Source organism: Arvicola amphibius, chromosome 2 (assembly GCF_903992535.2).
Source record: "Arvicola amphibius chromosome 2, mArvAmp1.2, whole genome shotgun sequence".
NCBI lineage: Eukaryota > Metazoa > Chordata > Mammalia > Rodentia > Cricetidae > Arvicola > Arvicola amphibius.
The window spans coordinates 99,898,881-99,916,875 of record NC_052048.2 but is presented as its reverse complement, the minus strand read 5'-3'; the positions used below and the strand labels follow the sequence as shown (position 1 = coordinate 99,916,875).

General features: G+C 45.6%; 1 protein-coding gene across 1 annotated transcript in view; it reads right to left on the bottom strand.

Moving 5' to 3' along the window:
• The window catches only part of Mboat2 (membrane bound O-acyltransferase domain containing 2), a 124,925-nt gene that overhangs the window by 68,296 nt on the left and 38,634 nt on the right, over positions 1-17,995 (bottom strand). The window contains exons 2-3 of the mRNA XM_038319839.1: positions 12,774-12,919; positions 7,853-7,930 (exon numbers count right to left, since the gene is read on the bottom strand). Of these exons, the coding sequence (XP_038175767.1) occupies positions 7,853-7,930; positions 12,774-12,919 (224 nt within the window). The remainder of the gene's footprint in view (positions 1-7,852; positions 7,931-12,773; positions 12,920-17,995) is intronic.

Below are 17,995 nucleotides of genomic sequence, written 5' to 3'. Positions count from 1 at the left end.
AGGAAAGGGTTTATCTGGCTCACACTTCCATATCGCTGTTCATCATCAAAGGAAGTCAGGACAGGGACTCAAGCAGGTCAGAAACCCGGAGGCAGGAGCTGATGCAGAGGCCATGGAGGCGTGCTGCTTACTGGCTTGTTCCCCATGGCTTGCTCAGTCTACTTTCCCAGGACCACCAGTCCAGGTATGGCCCCACCCATAATGGGCTGGGCCCTCTCCCATCAATCACTAATTAAGAAAGTGCCCTACAGGCTTAACCAAAGCTGTCTTACAGAGGCACTTTCTCAGTCGAGGCTACCTTCTCAATGACTGTGGCTTGTGTGAAGTTGACATAAAACACCAGTTTTAAGCAAACTGTACAGCATCAAATGACAGGATTTATTGTCATCATCCCTAACAATGCTTACATGAACTCTTTTTTTTCTTTCTGCGATGTTCAGACAAAGATTAGAAGTGTGGGGCAAAAATACTATTAGTCTTCGGATATACCCAAAGCCCAAGGATGAATCCTGTCCCTCACTGACAAGTAATATTCTCACTTTAGTTACTAGAACTCCCTCATTTTTAAGTAATATATGATTACTATTTTCAAGACTAGACAGGTATCTTGGTGGAATGGGTAAGCCACACCCACATGAGGGCTGTTGCTAGTGGGTGACAGTGCCTGGCTGGGTGCAAGGCCTGATGTACAACAACTGCTCAACATGACCTATGACGAGGGGAGAATTAGGGACCAACTGGAAAAGCGCCTGGAGTCCCTAACTGAAACCAACCTCAATTTCCTAACTGAAGTGCATTTAAACAGCACTGAAGAGCCCCAAAGAGCCTACACTTCTGCAGAACAGCAAAAGGCTTCTGAATCTGGTCCACAGGGAATGCGGAGGAAAACAGAAGCGAGGTCCACTTCCCTTCCAACCACATGTTATTGTCTCTCACAGGAGCCCAGGATTACCCTCAGAGAAGTTAATGTTTTCCCCACAGAGTTACTGCTGAGCCACTAACCATTGCTAATTAGCTTCATGAGGACACATTTTCAAATGGCTTGAGGCTTCTGCCTGCCAGATGGCAGCTCCAAGATCACCACTCACGGAGAGCATAGCTACTGGAATTCAGATAGCATTCTTTATCTAGGGACCCACGCTCGTGCGTCTCGATGGCAATGGCAGATGGCACGTCAAAGAGCACCCTAGGACTACCCGCCCTTGTGACACGGGCCCTATCAGCTAAAACTGCCTCTCTCCCGCAGCACCGCCCCTCCTTGCCATCACCTGGAATACACTGTTCTACAGGAAAGCCAAGAGAGGGAGGTTAAGCAAGCAGCTGGGCGGAGAACACGTCACCTCATGGCAAGCACCTTACCCCACCAAGTAAGGCACCTGCAGCCACTAGCAAGAAGGACCATGATCTCCTAGAAGTCTCATAAGCACACACTGGGGACCAGTACTTAACCCAACCAAGACAAAAACACATCCAAACCCAAGAGCTAGAAAAGTCCACTCTGGAGAACAGAATGGAACAGATCATTTCCCTTTAATGAGCTTTCTTATCTAAATGCTTCGGCATGAGAAAACTGCAAACTATCCTACGAAAGAGTTCATACCCTGGGGAAAACCGAAGCGAACGGCAGCTCGCTCATGGTGGTGAAAATGACAGCAGAATACTCAGGGGAGGCTCTGCTGTGACACCAGCGGATAGAGAAAGACACAGCGAGACTCTGTCATGGTGGGTGGCCCTGGAAAGCATGTCATTTACAAGTTTAAATGCTTCTTCTGGGTGCTCGCATCCTTTATTCCAACTGCCGTGCTCTCTTGGCTTCTGGAAACTCTAAGGCACACAGTGAAGGTTGGTGTGGTAGTTTGAATGTAACTGTCCCCCCATCAGCTCCTAGGGAGTGGCACAATTAAGAGGTGTGGCTTTGTTGGAGTGGGTATGGCCTTTTAGAGGAAGTGTGTCACTGTAGGGACAGGCTATGAGGTTTCCTATGCTCAGGATACCGCTCAGTGTGTCAGTTTACTTCCTGTTGCCTGCAAGATGTAGGACTCTCAGCTATTTCTCCAGTACCACGTCTATTTGCCTGCCACCATTCTCCCCGCCATGATGATAATGGACTGAACCTCTGAAACTGTAAGTGAGCCCCCTCAATTAAATGTTTTCCTTATGAGTTGCTGTGGTCATGGCAACCCAAATGAAGACAGAGGGTCCATACTGATGGGCATCTCAGTCTCATGATAGGTCATTTAAATTCTGTTAAGGTTTGAATCCAGAATGTCCCCCATGGGTCCACGTTTTTAACATTTCTTCATTCCCTAGGTGTTGACATTGTTTGGGAGGCTATGGAATCTTTAGGGGGTGGAGCCTGCCTACTGGAAGTAGGTCACAAGGGGCAGGTCTCTGAGGTCATAGCCCTGCTTTTGGACTCAGTACCCCAGCATCCTGCCAGCTTGGATGTGAATCCTCTCTGCCACATGCTCCTGCCTCTATGACATTCCTCATCATGGTGATCTGAAACCCTCCAAATCCATGAGCCAAAACTCAATCCTCCCTTAAGCTGCTTCTGGAAGATATCGGGGTCAGAGTAATACAACCATAGAGATCACAAACGTCTTATAACTACTGAAGGTATCCCACATAGTGCAGAGACATTAGATATTTGTGATTTCACTGTAAATGCTCATATTTTTCACATTTTAATCTCCAGGCCACTGATTTTGTTGACAATCACTTGCCAATTTACAAGGAAAATATTTTAGCTTAATTCTCAAGACCAACATATTTCATTTGTATTTTAATAAAGCTTGCTTGAAGACCAGAAAGTAAAACAGCTGCACTGGTCAGCCTTACAGGCCAGGCAGTGGTGACACACACCTTTAGTCCCAGTAGCCACACTAGTTGCCATAAAAACTAGGCATAGTGGTGCATGCCTTTAATCCCAGCCCTAGAGAGGATTGTAAAACGGAAGGAAACAGCTCAGACTCAGTCTCATTCTGATATTTCTGGAGGCAGGATCACCATTTCAGACTGAGGTAGAGGTAAGAACCTCTACCTGGTTGTTTTACTTTTCTGACCTTCAGGTTGAACCCCAATATCTCTCTCTGAGTTTTTATTAATCGTGCTTCCCTAACAGCCTTTCCACATTCCCATTTTGGTCTACATTTCTGTAGTTTATATTAAGATAACGGCCATTCTCTTCTATTGTGTTGCAAAATTTTAAGACTGTCTTTCTGGAACTCAAAATTCCCCCACATAATTTTCTTTAAAGCAATACAAGGACACTCTGGTTCCCACACCATCCACAAAAGCTAATTCAGCACATCAGAAAAGCACATGAGGATACATGGGACCTACCCACGCTGTGTTTCCTTCTGTTGGGAAAAATGCCTTCCTGAGCCCACAGGGGCATGGGCAGTCCTGATCTCTTCCTTCTCTCTTCTATGACCCAGGTGAAGAGCTCCCAACACCCCTCTCCTTGCCCCCAGTCCGTTCTCTTCCAGGAAAGAGAAAGAAATGTGCAGTTCAGCAACAATTGCTCCAGGCAAGCAATCAAGGAGGCAACTCTGCTCTTGGGAAGGAGGGCAGCAGAGGACAAGCAGAAGCTATTGGCAAGGGTCCTGCAGGGCAGGGCTGACGTGTGGCCCGGTGACTGTGCTGGAGGCAACGGCTACGGCTGGACTCAAGTCTAGGAGGCCGCACGGACAGGATTTGCTATCAACAGAAGTCCACCATGTACTCATTCATTCATTCATGCATTTAATCATCCAGTGAACACTTAACTGAGAACACACCATCCCAGGTGCAATACCACAACCTGTGGCAAGATTTTCCTTATTAGATGATTTGGCTGAATCTGGCACCTTCCTGCGTTTCTAAGGAGCTTTACTGGCATGCCGCCACACTCCCACACTTCTGCAGCTTAAGAACAGAGCGTGACAAAGGCTACCAGGCCTGCAAACCCTAACGTTCACTACCTGGTCCACTATAAAGACAGTCCGCCAAACCTTGCTTTGGAAAATGCTGGATAAATCCAGCATAGTTCTCCCTATATTAATTAGGAGAATTAAAAGCCTAATACATAGTGCTCTAAAATGTTAGCTTAGAGGAGACCTCACAGAGACCAAGAGCCCACACCAATGCACCTTTGGCCTCAAGGTCACAAAAGGAAGAGGGCTGAGTATTAACCAGGAAGCAGTTCTCGCCAGACACACCAAGTTACTGGCACCCAAACTTGAACTATCCAACCTCCAGAGTTTCCAGAAATAAGTTTCTGCTATTTTATCAATCGCCAGTTTATGGCATTTTACTATGGCAGCCCAGACCAACTGTTTCTAAATACTCTTCTTGGTGCCTGTCATCTAATCCCTCTTCCATCTCTAAACTCATCTTAGTGCCTGTCACCTAGCCCCTTCCCCCACAATTTCAAAGCCTACATCAAAATACCAGCTAGAAAAAACCTGGGTCCTTTGCCAAAGCAATTGCTGTTTGTTTGCTTGTTTCTTCGTCTATTTTGTTTTTGAGACAGAGCCTCTCCATGTAGCCTTGGCTGTTCTGGAACTCACAACATAGATCATGCAAGGCGCTAATTTACAGAGATCCGCCTGCCCCTGCCTCCTGAGCGCTGGCACACCTAGCTAGAACACATACTGATGATTTCTGATCTCTCTCTCTCCAGCCCCTGGATTGAGGGATAATGATGAATCATCTGGATAAGGATCTGAGTGACACAGCACATATGAGCACTTTCAGAGGGGGAGCTACAGCAATCAAGTTTACAGCACACTGAAACACTTTAACTAACACACAGTAATACTACATAAAGTGGATCATATAATAAAAACCACAAGACGGTTAAGCACCCAGAGAAGCGTAAATCTTCCATCGTTAAAGATTTGTAGTCTGGCTCTTCAAATGAATACACACATCATGTAAAACTACACTGAAAAGAAGGAATGTATGTTAACAAGAAAGCAAGAAGAGGTAAAGCCGTGTGTGTGTGTGTGTGTGTGTAAACTGAAATAGCTGCAAACTAAGGAGACCAAAGCACACAATTTTCCCTAGTTGCTGTCCCCTGTTACCTGTTTCTAACCGCAGTGGTTCAGAAGGCCCAGCCTCCTCCTGACTCCATCAGCACTGTCAGAACCTGGCACTGAGTTCTAGTGCCCATGTGAGCAAGTGGACAGCTCACTTCCTCCCTGAGAGCGCTGGAGAGGGCGGCACTACCTACCCTATACCTCTGCATCATCACCACAGCAGCGCTACCCAGAACTGTATGCGAGGGTCGAAATGCTCTCTCCCTGTACTGGCCAAAATCACCACCGCACATGCCAGACACACAGACTCCCGAGCACCTGAAACACAGCTTCTATGGCTGAAGCACAGCATTTTATTACTACGATTGCTTTTTGAGAATTCCATGTATGAGAGCCGAGTCTTCATCACTGTCTCTCCCGGCTCTCGCTCTCCAACGACAGGCCCTCCCTCTCCAACTTAGGACCTCTTCTCCATGACCTCCATTGTACACACATACACAGACCCCCACACACACCCGACTGAGTCCACTGAGTGCTGCTCACATGTACTTAGGGGTGACCTCTTGAGAGTGGATTCATGCTTCTTATTTTGTCATTAGTATTCGGGTGTTTTGTTGTTTCTGTTTTATTGTTTTGTTTTTGGTTTTTTTTTGGGGGGGGTTAGTTTTTTTGAGACAGGATTTCCCTGTTGTTTCTAGAGCTTGTCCTAGAACTAGCTCTTGTAGACCATGCTGGCCTCGAACTCAGGGATCCGCCTGCCTCTGCCTCCCAAGTGCTGGGATTAAAGGCGTGCACCACCACCGCCTGGCTGGTTTATTGTTTTTATTTATTTTTTTATGACAGTCTTATGTAGTTCAAGATAACCTCAAATTCAAAAACACCCTGCTTCAGCCTAAGTGCTAGGATTAAAGATGTATGCCACAGTGGGCTTAAAAGCAAAACAAAACCGCATTTTAAATTTTAATGAATTTAAACTAACAGAGCTAGAGCCAGGTGTGGTGGTACACCCCTTTAAACCCAGCACTCAGGAGGCAGAGCCAGGTGGATCTCCAAGTTTGAGCCCAGCATGGTCTAAAAAACAATTTCCAGGACAGCCAGGGCTACATAGAAAAGCCATCTGGAAAAAAAATAACAATAAATTAAATAAGTAATAAACAAAAAAGAAGCTTGCAGAGCCGCACACATCCAGCAGCTGCCGTCCTGTACAGGGCAAGTCTGCAGCATTGAGACACTGACTCCACCGACCCCTGCCTTTCAGGAAAGACCTGATTTTATTTGCAAAGCTATGACCTGACTATCACTCCAACACAAGAGCCTGTCACTCTTGCTTTCGGTTAAGGTAGCATCCAAGTCCTCTGTGCACAGCAATTTCATCTGCTTCTCTTTCTACTGTCCGGGTCAGAAACATATCTGTGTTTCATCAGCTATGAAATACTACCCTGAACCTGTCATCTGTGCAGGCTTTGGAAATGGGGCTACAGGGCTGGAGAGGTGGCGTCTGTAGAGCATCTGGGTCGGTTCCCAGCATCCACATGGCTAGAACTCCAATTCTACATGATCCAACGCCTTCTTCTGGACGCTGCAGGCACTGCACACATGTGGTACACACTCAGACAAGTAGGCACTCGGACATATACATAAAATTTAATCTTTAAATTTTTAAAATAGGGTCGTAATGATTCAAAGGTTGCTTCACCCAAAACACTCTTAAACTACTCTTTTTACACTTAGCGAAATTAAAACAAAACATCTACTTTTACGTGTTAGTTCACAGAAGGAAAAGAAAAGCCAGCACGGGCTGTGTGTAAGGAAATGAAAACCACATCTGTGAAGGTCAGTCTTGTCAATTTGATTGAACTGAGGGACACTTAGGAGACTCACAGAGCACACTTCTAGGTATGCCTGTCAGGGCATTTCCAAAAACTGGCATGTGGGACAGCAAATCAGAAGGGACCTGCCCTAAATGAGAGCAGCACCATGCAACAGGCCTGCCAGCTTGTCAACAGAAAAATGTGGAGGAAGCCACCTGCGCAGACTTGAGCTCAGGTCTTCCTGAGTGAGGGGTCTGCTGCTCCTGCTGTGACCTGCAGGCACCACACTCCAGCGTGGATGTATACTGTGGATGTATACCAGGTCCTTAGCCGCAGGCTGGAGCCACATCCCTGGTCACTTTGGTAACGCTGTTCCCAAATGGACACTTCCAGACTAGCTACCTACCCCTGCCTACCCTCAACTCCTGCTGTGCATCTCACAGTTGCTTAAGTCACATCCACTGATTCAGGAAATACTAACATTTATTGCACACCGAACACTGTTTAGGGGGTCTGGTTACCTCTCGGAATAGTCCCTATTTCAGGGTCCCTACCTTTGAGAAACTGTTTCCACTTCTGTGTGCGAGCCAGGAACAGGGACCTTGTTTCCTTGTCTCCTTCCCAGAATACCCATAAATCACTTGGTCCTAAACTGGCCTTCAACATTTGCATGCATGCTCTTTAGTTCTGTTCTCTACTAGTAATTGTCTAGAGACTAAGCCAGTAGCAGTTAAACAGGGAAGATTCCTGCCCTTACGTGTTTATCTTGGAGACACTGTTTTTTGTCACAAATCAGGGTTCTCCCGGTGTCTAATGGGTGGGAGCTAGGGGTGCTGCTGAACACACCCCACAGCGTTACATGTCCGCAGAGAACTCTGGAGCTGATGTGCACAGACCAGAGAGGGATGTCCATCCCCGCTTCAGGAGCACTGGAGTGTAATAAATATGACCACTATCTTTGATCAGACTCTATTCAAGGGAAAGGTGTTTTTCTGTGTGAACGCAGTCAATACTCACTGATGCATGCTCTCCACTCCTGCTATGATCATGATACAGTAGGAAATCCCACTCTGGACGAGAAAGTGTAAGGCATACCTATAAAAAGGGAGAATGTGTTAGAAGCAGACACAACCATCCGATGCAAAGACTACAGCTAGGAAAGTACTTAATGTAATCTAGAAGGTTAGAAGGTTCTCTCTCTCTCTCTCTCTCTCTCTCTCTCTCTCTCTCTCTCTCTCTCACACACACACACACACACACACACAAATAACTAAACCTTCCCAAGTCCAAATGACATTCTGCAAACACCCAGGATTGGGAGCCCCAAGCCTCAGGCCAAAGGAGCTGGATAAATAAAACCAACCTTTACAAGCCCAGCTCAAAACCCCAGCTCTCCACATATCCTAGCAACAGGAAAGCAGCGTGGGGCCATGTGGACTGAGGATGGCCACCGCCCTCATAAGACAAGGAACAATAATTTTAAAAGGAGTAATAAACACGGATTACAGAAAAGTCCTGGCAGAAAGCCTGCTGTTTCCCCAAACTTCTCCAATATCAGCTTTCTACTTCTATTTACCTTTGTAACAGGGTAATTCACAAAACCCCCAATCTATTCTCAAAGCACAGGGGTCAGTCAAATGAACTTCTTTCTAAAAATCCAGTAATTTGCTATGATGTGTTTGCGGTTGGCATGGCAGTCCTTTCTAAAATTCCAGTATAGAAATCACCATTTAATGACAAAAGTAATTCATTTATTCACGTCACAAGTTTCAGGCAAAATATGATTTGGACCTCTGGGACTAAACTCAGCCCAAACCATTCCTGAGATCAGACATCACACATGCACATGTGCACAAACACACACTTGCATTCTTTCAACTTCCCTTTTGGATGGCATGATGTATAGCAAACTTCTGCAGTTCTCATGTACAAATTATTAAGATATTAACATACAATTAAATTTTCTTTTTAACTTCACAACAGACTGTCAGACAATATGAATGCAGGAAAACTTATTACACATTTTTCTACAGACATATTACAAGTAAGAAGCCAGCTCCAAGACAGGTCCGTAGAAGACAGGCACTTTACCCGCTATACAGACTAGGCCAGGCTACATCTCTAAACACACACACACACACACACACACACACACACACAAACACACTCTCTCTCTCTCTCTCTCTCTCTCTCTCTCTCTCTCTCTCTCTCTCTTTCCCCCCACACACACTGGTATACACACACCACATATACACATCCAGAAAACAATGACTTGGAATGCTGGCTATAATCAGAGGCTTTAAGGAGACAGGAAAGCATACACTAATATAAATGAAAATAGAATGAAGCTTTAAAGGAATTAATTGAGATCTCATCCACCTATTTCTTGTCAACAGTTCACTAGCAGACCTTTAGGTGAGTTGCTGGGGACAGCTAAGTACTTTTAAGAACTTTTAATACTCAAAAGTATCTTCAACAGGGTGGAGGAGCATGTCTGATTGAGGGTTACTGAGGAGAGTGTTTCCTTTTCTAGGGAAAATCTCCTTGGGGCATCAAGACTTGGAAGCCTATAGTATAGTAGTGGCTTGACAGACTTCAGGCTCCCACTCAGGGCAGCATGTTAGCTACCTTTTGGATGTAGGGTAACACTTAGGCAGGTACTTGCCATGCTCGTCTCTGCTGCTGTGGTAAATTGAGGTTGAGCACTGATCAGCTCTGGATTCATCTCTTTTGTGAATTCCACAACTGGCAGCAGCTCCTTACGCTACCACTCGAGTGACACTGCCCCTCACTACCTCACACGTCATCATTACTAGTACCACGCACACGGGAAGCACGCTCAGGCCACTTCAGCTTTTCAGGATTATGGAGTAACACATGGAACGTCCAGAGAGAGGCACAGGAGTGTCGTAGAATCGTATTTTGAAGATGTGTTATATTTGTGTATGCTGTGGAATGTTTGTGTGTGGAATGTTTGATGTGCTGCATTCTTTTATGTTGCATTTGCTTAACTCTGTGGAGCCATGTGACTTTGCCTGCCTACAACAACTGATTGGTCTAATAAAGAGCCCCCCAAAAGAGCAAAGAGAAAAAAAACCAACTACGCAGGAGTAAAAAGCTAATTCAATACCATATGAAAAAGGAAAACAAAGAGATTGGGTGAACAGAGAAATGCCACTCCTGACCAACTAGATAATGGGAGTACTGTCTGAGCATCCCTCATCCACAGATCCACTCAAAAACTTGCGCAGAGGGCTGTTGGCTGGGACTGTGATCTATAAGCTTTTCCCCCTTTAAATAAATAACCATGTTCCTTTGGAAGTCAGAGGACAACAGGCAGGACTCAGCTCTGTCCCTTTATCACGTGGGTTCTAGGGAGCAAACTCAGGTCACCTGGCTTGGCAGCAAGCACCTTTGCCCACTAAGCCAGCTCACTGGCCAATCGATACTATATAGTCTTATCAAAGCTATTTGAACGAATATAAGAGGGTTGTAGGCACTAAGAAAATGGGGGAGTGGGGCTAAGCAGAAGTAGGTGAAGTGAGCAATTATGTTAATTATATTTACAGAGCCAATGTGTCCTCCAAGGGGAAGTTGTAAAAATCAGTGAGAGGATTGCCTCTGAGGGGAAAAAAAAGAAAGAAAGAGAAAGAGAAAGAAAAAACACTAACAAAGCAAAGCTAAAGAATAAACCAGAATACTTACCATTAACTAATTCCAACTAATAAAAAGTTAACTTACTCTCTCCCTCCTACCAAAAGGAGGAGGAGGAAGAACCCAGTGAAGTAAATAAATCTCTTGCTACCATATGTAACTTGAAACTCAGGACAACGTAACCTTGATCTCAAGTTTGGTAACTAGGATGCTGTGTTAGAAGGTATCCACGAAGATTTAACATGGTGAAACACCTCAGTGAAGGACAGCTCAGTGAAGAGACTCCTGCACTCTGCCCCCACACCCACCCTCCCCTGCCTTTCCACAGAGCACAAAGTGAAGTGAGCCCCTCATGAAAACAGGCTACACACACATGGGATCCTTAGCTGCTGATGAGAAAATGGATACACTGAGAGACACATTCAGTGTGCTCCAGGAATGGGGGAAGATAAAATAAGGAGCGTGGGGTGTTAGTAACTGTTGAAGCTGGGGAATAAGGGAACTACGGTCCATCCATGTAGTCCATGTTGCCAAAGCTCTATGACGTTTAAAAAACATACACTGCTCCTACAAGTCAAAATAGAAACCTCAGAAAACTTCAATGATATACATACACTTAATGCCATCCAAAAAGTGAAAAGCTCCATCTACTTGGACCTTAAGATAGCGAGGCAAAAATCACAACACCACGTACAGTACCGAGGGCTATCAGAGAGCCAGCCAAAGGCAATATGGTAGAGATGAAAATGATGCTCACTTGATTGATCTGTGGTAGGCATGGGTAAATTATACTTAGCTGACTTTTCATGAAGTCCTAGGAAACACTTGCCACTGCTGGAGGCAAAGGGAAGATTAAGAAACACCAGGCAGTGCAGCCCTGGTAAGGACAAAGCCTGAACACCCGAAGAAAAGCGGTGCCTAAGAGTACACCGGCTCTCCAGCCCACTGGGGAAGGCTCAAATGTAGGGATCAAATCGGTACACATCCAGCTCTCTCACAGCCTCCTCAGCTCAAACAGGTGCCTGCAGAAGAGCAAGCCAGCCTCCTTGTCTGTGAATGGCGAGCTCTTCTGAGTGCTGACCCAGGAGGGAAACCTGTGAGTCATCAGAAGCCCTTCTACCCAGAGTCTCCGCTGCCAAGAGTGACTGAGCACCTTCTTGCCGTGCTTTCCTCGTTTCAGATATGCACACAGGTGCCAAGAAGCAGCACAGGCCGTACTCTGAGTTGTAGCTCTCAGGCTAGCCAAGTGAGGAAGACTGGGGCTAGCTAACACAAACGCGCGCGTGCACATGCATGCACGCACATGCACACGAAAGCGCACACACACCATGCACACCACACGCACGCATGCACACGCACACACACCACACACACACACCATGCACGCACACACCACAGGCACCACACACTCACACCACAAGCGCACACACACACATGCACATGAACACACACCACACATGCACACACCACACACACAACATGCACATGCACACAAACACACCACACACACATCCCATACACGCATACACCACGCACACCACATGCACACAAAAACACACCACATACACCATGCATGCACACACCACGCACACGCAAGCACATGCACACGAACACACACCAAACATGCACACACACCATGCACACACACCACGCATACCATACACACACGCATGCACATGCACACGAACGCATGCACACACACGCACACACACCATGCACGCACACACCACACACACCACACACACACCACGCACACACAGGCACACGAAAATACACCACGCACGCACATGCACACACACCACGCAACCCCCCCACACACACCCCCACACACATTTGAAGGATCCAGAGGAAAAACTTCTCTTAATTTTTCCTCCACTGAGAACAAACAAAAGCCTCTTTGTTGCTAATAGTACGAGAGTCAATCAAGTGGGCTTTCCCAGGCTCGTCAGAGTCAACAACACAGAGAAAACCCAAAGTAACAAACAACACAACAATTTCCTGCTTGTTTCAGCATAAAATATTTTCAAGACGGGCGAACAGAACTACTTAACAGACTGTCTTTCTAAGTCCTCCTTGGTCCCTGTTCATAAATCATAAACAGTAAATCTTCCCTAAGACAAAGTGAGAGATTCCCATTCCCAACCCGCTGTTTCTAAAGGTTTTGAAAGTTAGCCTTGTAAATAACTTTGTAAGTCAATTTCAGAACAAAAGCCATGTATTCCTCTACACACTCAATTCTCAAACAGACCTAACAGCGTTCCTTACACATGATCAAAATACTTACCATCCAAAGCAAAAAAATGCAAGATAAAGGCCCAAAAGGGTTGCAACTACGTGTCTGATAAAAGAGCTAGTTTTGCTTGAATGGAGATAAGTTCGAAACCAAACGGCTGCTAACAAGGCAAAGAGTTGGCACACTACAAAGTTGACCTGTAAAGAAAAATTAAAATCTTGTGTTAGCAACAGACTGGAATACTTCAATGTTACACTTAACAAAACACCACGGTCAATATAAAAACTAAGTTCTTTCCATTTATAAAAACAAAAAAACAACAAATGGGGCATTTCCCAGGGAGGAGCTTCAAGTTTAAGTGATGGGTCAATATGCATTTCCTGCATTGCACCTGACAGGAGACAGGTGTGTGCAGGACACCTGGAAGGAAAGAGACAACAGTGGGGACACAGGGATGGTAAGCACAGGGCACTCTGTGGGTTTAGGGGCAGTACAACCCATTTAGACAACTCAGGACTTAACTGTTGGGAAAGTAAAGCTTCAAGTTTCCCAGAATGCTCAGGGTCAATCTCCCCTGAGTCCCCAGAGGCAAGAAGGCTAAAGGCTACAGATCCAGTGGCATGGGGGACACAGGACTATCCCTGGAGGGCAACAGAATGCCGCTGCTGTGGTGTACACATCACTGCTGTGGCTTAGCTAGAATAGCAAAGGTAAAAGATGGCAGGTAAGACACAGAACCCAGGATGTGTGTTGGGCGGCGAGCACACACCTTTCCCAAGTCTAGCAGGGCTACCTTTGAAGGCCCCACCATGCTCAGAGCCACCTTCCTGATAGGCAGAGGCAAGCCCGAGGAGCTCACTCTCCGCCCACAGGCCTGAGGAAAGGATGTCTTGTGGAATGTGAAGGCTTAAGGAAAGAAGTTGCCATTTCCCTCGGGAGACTCTTCCCCTGAAGTGTGCAGGGCGATACTTCTAAAGGCCTGTATCTAAAGCACCCCCTTCCTGCAGGACGGACAAGCAGGCTCTTGCCTTGTGTCGGGATGGACGCCAGCCCTGCGCATGTGCTGAAACCACTGCTCTATGGAGCACATTCAGCGCCAAACCAACGTCTCTCTGGCGGGTTCTAGCACTTGCTCCTCCTACAGTTTTAACTGTGTGTTTGAGAATTAGCCAAAAGCAAAGACAACTGAAAGATGACTGCTTTGGGAACTCATCACTAACATCCGTCTACATGATTCTCAGACTTGAAACCTCTAGTCCTTCCATCCTTGCTCTCAAATGGATCTTAATTAAACAAACAAAAATATAGAGCATTTGCAATAGAAAAAAACACAAGTGAGCTGGAAAGGAAGTCTCAACCCTCTCCCAGGGTAACTAGACTCTGACAGAAAAAGCATGCACACACAGGAACACTGGCAGACGTTAGAGAGCCTTTTAGAAGCTGTTTCGAGAACAAGCTTGAAGGCGAATGTCAAAACGAGGTGACAAGGGACTGACTGGCAGGCTGGGACAGTAGTTTCCAGTGCCAGCGGAGTGCCACCACCCCGAGGAGCTTGCTTCTCCCACTGCTCACCCTCTGTCACATATCTATATAACACGAAGAAGTTATGACTGCAATAGAAGTAGTCTATAAAACTTTACAGACTTTTAATCATCGCCTACTCTGAACGCTATGCATGCTCTTTCACATCAAGGACACTGAGACCAGGCCTCGCTCCACACAACCACAATTTCTGGCACACAAACTCTACTTTTTAAAAAGAAAGGTCCAATACAGATTCCTGTAACCCGAGGAATGAGAGCCCCATGCTGGACAATAGGGGAAAGGTCATCCTGAGGAACAAGCAATGTAAGGGGCAGTGGGGCTGTGGGGAGATGAGGGAGCGAGCTCAGCAAGGGCACTCTGGATGTGTGCATCTAATAGCGGTACAAAAAGGTTGAAAATGTTTTCATAAAGAAGGCATTGTGACCCCTCCCCCCTCCTCTGCCTTGGAAGGCATGGAACAAAGTAGAGACAGTGTACAAGGCTGCTGTTACTGTTCCTAGGGCCAACAGAGAGTACAGGCTTGCTGGGACAGTTGAGGTGTGTGGGGACAATCAGATGTCAGAATAGGCTAAGCCACAAGAACCTGAGAGAAGATAGGGGATGGCAAGGTCAGTCTAAACAGGAATGGGAAGTCTGGGGGAAATGAATCCTACAGCTTCTGCATATGTGGCTTATATGGGCTTGTGTGCATACCCAGACATGGCTCAGAAAGGTCTGCATCAGTGGTTCTCAGCCTTTCTAATGCTGCGATCCTTTAATGCAGTTCTTCATGCTGTACTGACCCTCAACCGTAATATTAGCTTTGTTGCCACTTCCTAACTATAATCTTGCTACTGTTATGAATCGTCAATGTGAATGTGATTTCCAATGGTCTTAGGCAACACCTGTGAAGTCGTTTGACCCTCAAAGGGATCACAACACAAACGCAGGTTAAGAACCACTGGTCTAGAGCCTTGAGGCAAATGTGAGTCTGAGAGCTGTGGACACCTTGGAAAGGAGCTGCAGAGAGACAAGATGGAGTTGGGCACGACCCAGCCTGAGCCCTAAAGCTAAAGGATCCCAGCAGCAGAAAAGCAAGCAGTCTTGGGAACTGTAAAAGAAGACCCAGGGAGCAGATGCCAAGAGGCTGGAGGCACTGTCACCATAAGGGCAAGGCTGGGGCAGTAGTTGCCAACCCCAGCTGATCTCCACTGCTCTCTGGAAAGTATCTTTCTCCTCACTCACCCTCTTCCCTAGCACCAAGTTCAACCTGGCTTTCTAGTTAAGTAAATACAGCTGTACTGGGGACCTTGGCAAGAGCAGCTGAAAAAGTCCCAGGGGCACATTTTATAGATCAGGAAATGGTCTCAGTATTTAGGTGAAGTCACTAAAGCCACTGAGTAAAACCCTTCACTTCCCACTACTTGTCAGGATAGCTGTGCCTGGGATGTGGCCCTACAGGGAAGGGCAGAGTGAGGCACAGTAGAGGTCAACTTTCCATACATGCTTTCCTCAAAACGGGAAGAGTTTAGAATAAAAGGACTTCAATTTTCTTTTACTTTTTAAATATTTATTCTCTCTCTCCTCCCTCTCTCTGTCTCTCTCTTTCTCTCTCTCTTTCTCTCTCTCTGTCTCTCTCTCTTTCTCTCTCTCTTCTCTCTCTTTCTCCCTCTCCTCTCTCTCTCTCTCTCTCTCTCTCTCTCTCTCTCTCTCTCTGTGTGTGTGTGTGTGTGTGTTACATAACATGCATTGGAAGTCAGAGGACAACGTATGGGGGATCTGGCTTTCTTGATGGCTCTTAAATGTGTCTTAAAACTATTAAAACCTAAAGTTAACACCATCTATCCTTCTCTTCCAAACAGAATTACCCGTCTTGGTCTATGTGCTATTTTGTTTTTTTTAAGTATCTAATATCTGTTCTTTTGCCTTCTCTGCCTCTCTCTGGTCCCTCTCTTCCTCCTTCATCCAACATGACCCATGTCCTTTTAGGGAGAGAGACGAGGGTAAGGGAGATGGCTCCACAGGTAAAGGCGTGTACCATCACACCTGGACACCTGGGTTTAAAATCCGGAACCTGCACTGGAGGAGAACACTAATGCCTGCAAACTCTTCTCTGACATCTATGCATGTGTGTAAAAGCACATGTGTGTACATGCTTGTATGCACATATACCGATGTAAAACTATCCTTTTAACAATGCAGTCAGCTCAATACTAGTTTCAACCAGTCATGGGTTGAAAATACCATATAAATATATGATATATGATATATATATAAATATATATATATATATATCACATCACATAGGCCTCCCTTGTTATTTCCCACCAGTCCAGCAAAGCAGCTGTTTACACAGCATTTACATCGCACTAGGTATTCCGGGTCACTAAGCACGATTTAAATGAACGGAAGAATGTGCACTGGCTATGGCAAATACGGTGCATTTTACAGAGGGGCTGTGAACATCCACTGTCTCCAGTATCTGGCAAGGTTCTAGAACCCATCTCTCGCAACACAGAGGAATCGCTGCATCCTGCTCCAGTGGACCTGATATTGAAAACGATATGCCTTTGAGCAAACTGCTTTTAGTAATCTGGAAGTGGAGAATGGAAGGAAGACAGGACAAAGGGGAGAAAGGAAAATGAAAACCCCGGCTACTCTGAGACTGACTCACTACACCCCTCATTTCACACAGAAGCAGCCTTTGAAGCAGCTGCAGAAACTCTGATAAAGAAGCCCCAGCTGAAGATACACCAAAGGACTTGCCCTGTTGGGGGTTTGTTCTCATCAGCAAGTGACATGGCACCTAACCCTTGGTACCTGTGCCACTTCAAGTGAAGGCAACAACACTGACTAAAGGACATTCAAAGACAGTAATAATGCCCCAGAATAAATCTGTACAGGCAACTAGGAATTTTAGAAGTTTTTTCCCAAGGAGAAACCACAAATGTTTCTGAAGAGAAACTACAGACTGATAGGCTTTGTTTGTTGCTTGGTTTTAAGTACTTAAAGATCTTAAGATTATATGGGGTGGGCAAAAAAGGAAAAGTGAAAAAATGAAAAATGCAAAGTGAGGGAAAAATACTGCAAAAGCAAGGAAAAGAAAGCAAATTTCCTCTTATTAGGAAAATTATGACCTCTACAAGAAAATTGGATGACATAGACAAATTTATAGAAGTCATATCCAATAGAACTCTGAAACAGTCTTAATTCTAAGGGGCACAAGCTAACCCATTAGTGAGGCACTGTGTTCCAACTCTTAGTGGCGAGAGACTGACTGGTACCTGAAGCAGTATGCTACTTCAGGGGCAGAACAGCCATGTTCAGATCTGCCTTTTTGTCTGCAATGTCCCAGAGATGATGAGGTGCAAAGGCTTCAATGCCAGCCCATGATCAGACATGTGACAATAAAGACTAGACATTCCATCTTAAGAATAGCTTATTACTGCAGCAAACCTTAGCTTATCCTGACTAGGTGTGAAAGTTAACACCATAGACATCCTAGATAAGAATGTAAGAGAATAGCGCGTATCTAATCCAAATAATAATTTAACAATGCCAATTTATAGATAAAACAGATTTCCTACATAAATACTTGAAGCTTCGATGGAACAAAAATTCCAACACTGTAATTAACAATGCAGAAATAAAGAATATTAAAATACACTCCTGCCGACGACTTGGACAGAGAGACTGGAGGAGCATCTCAAGGTCAGGGCAGACTGGGCTTCATAGTGAGACTGTCTCAA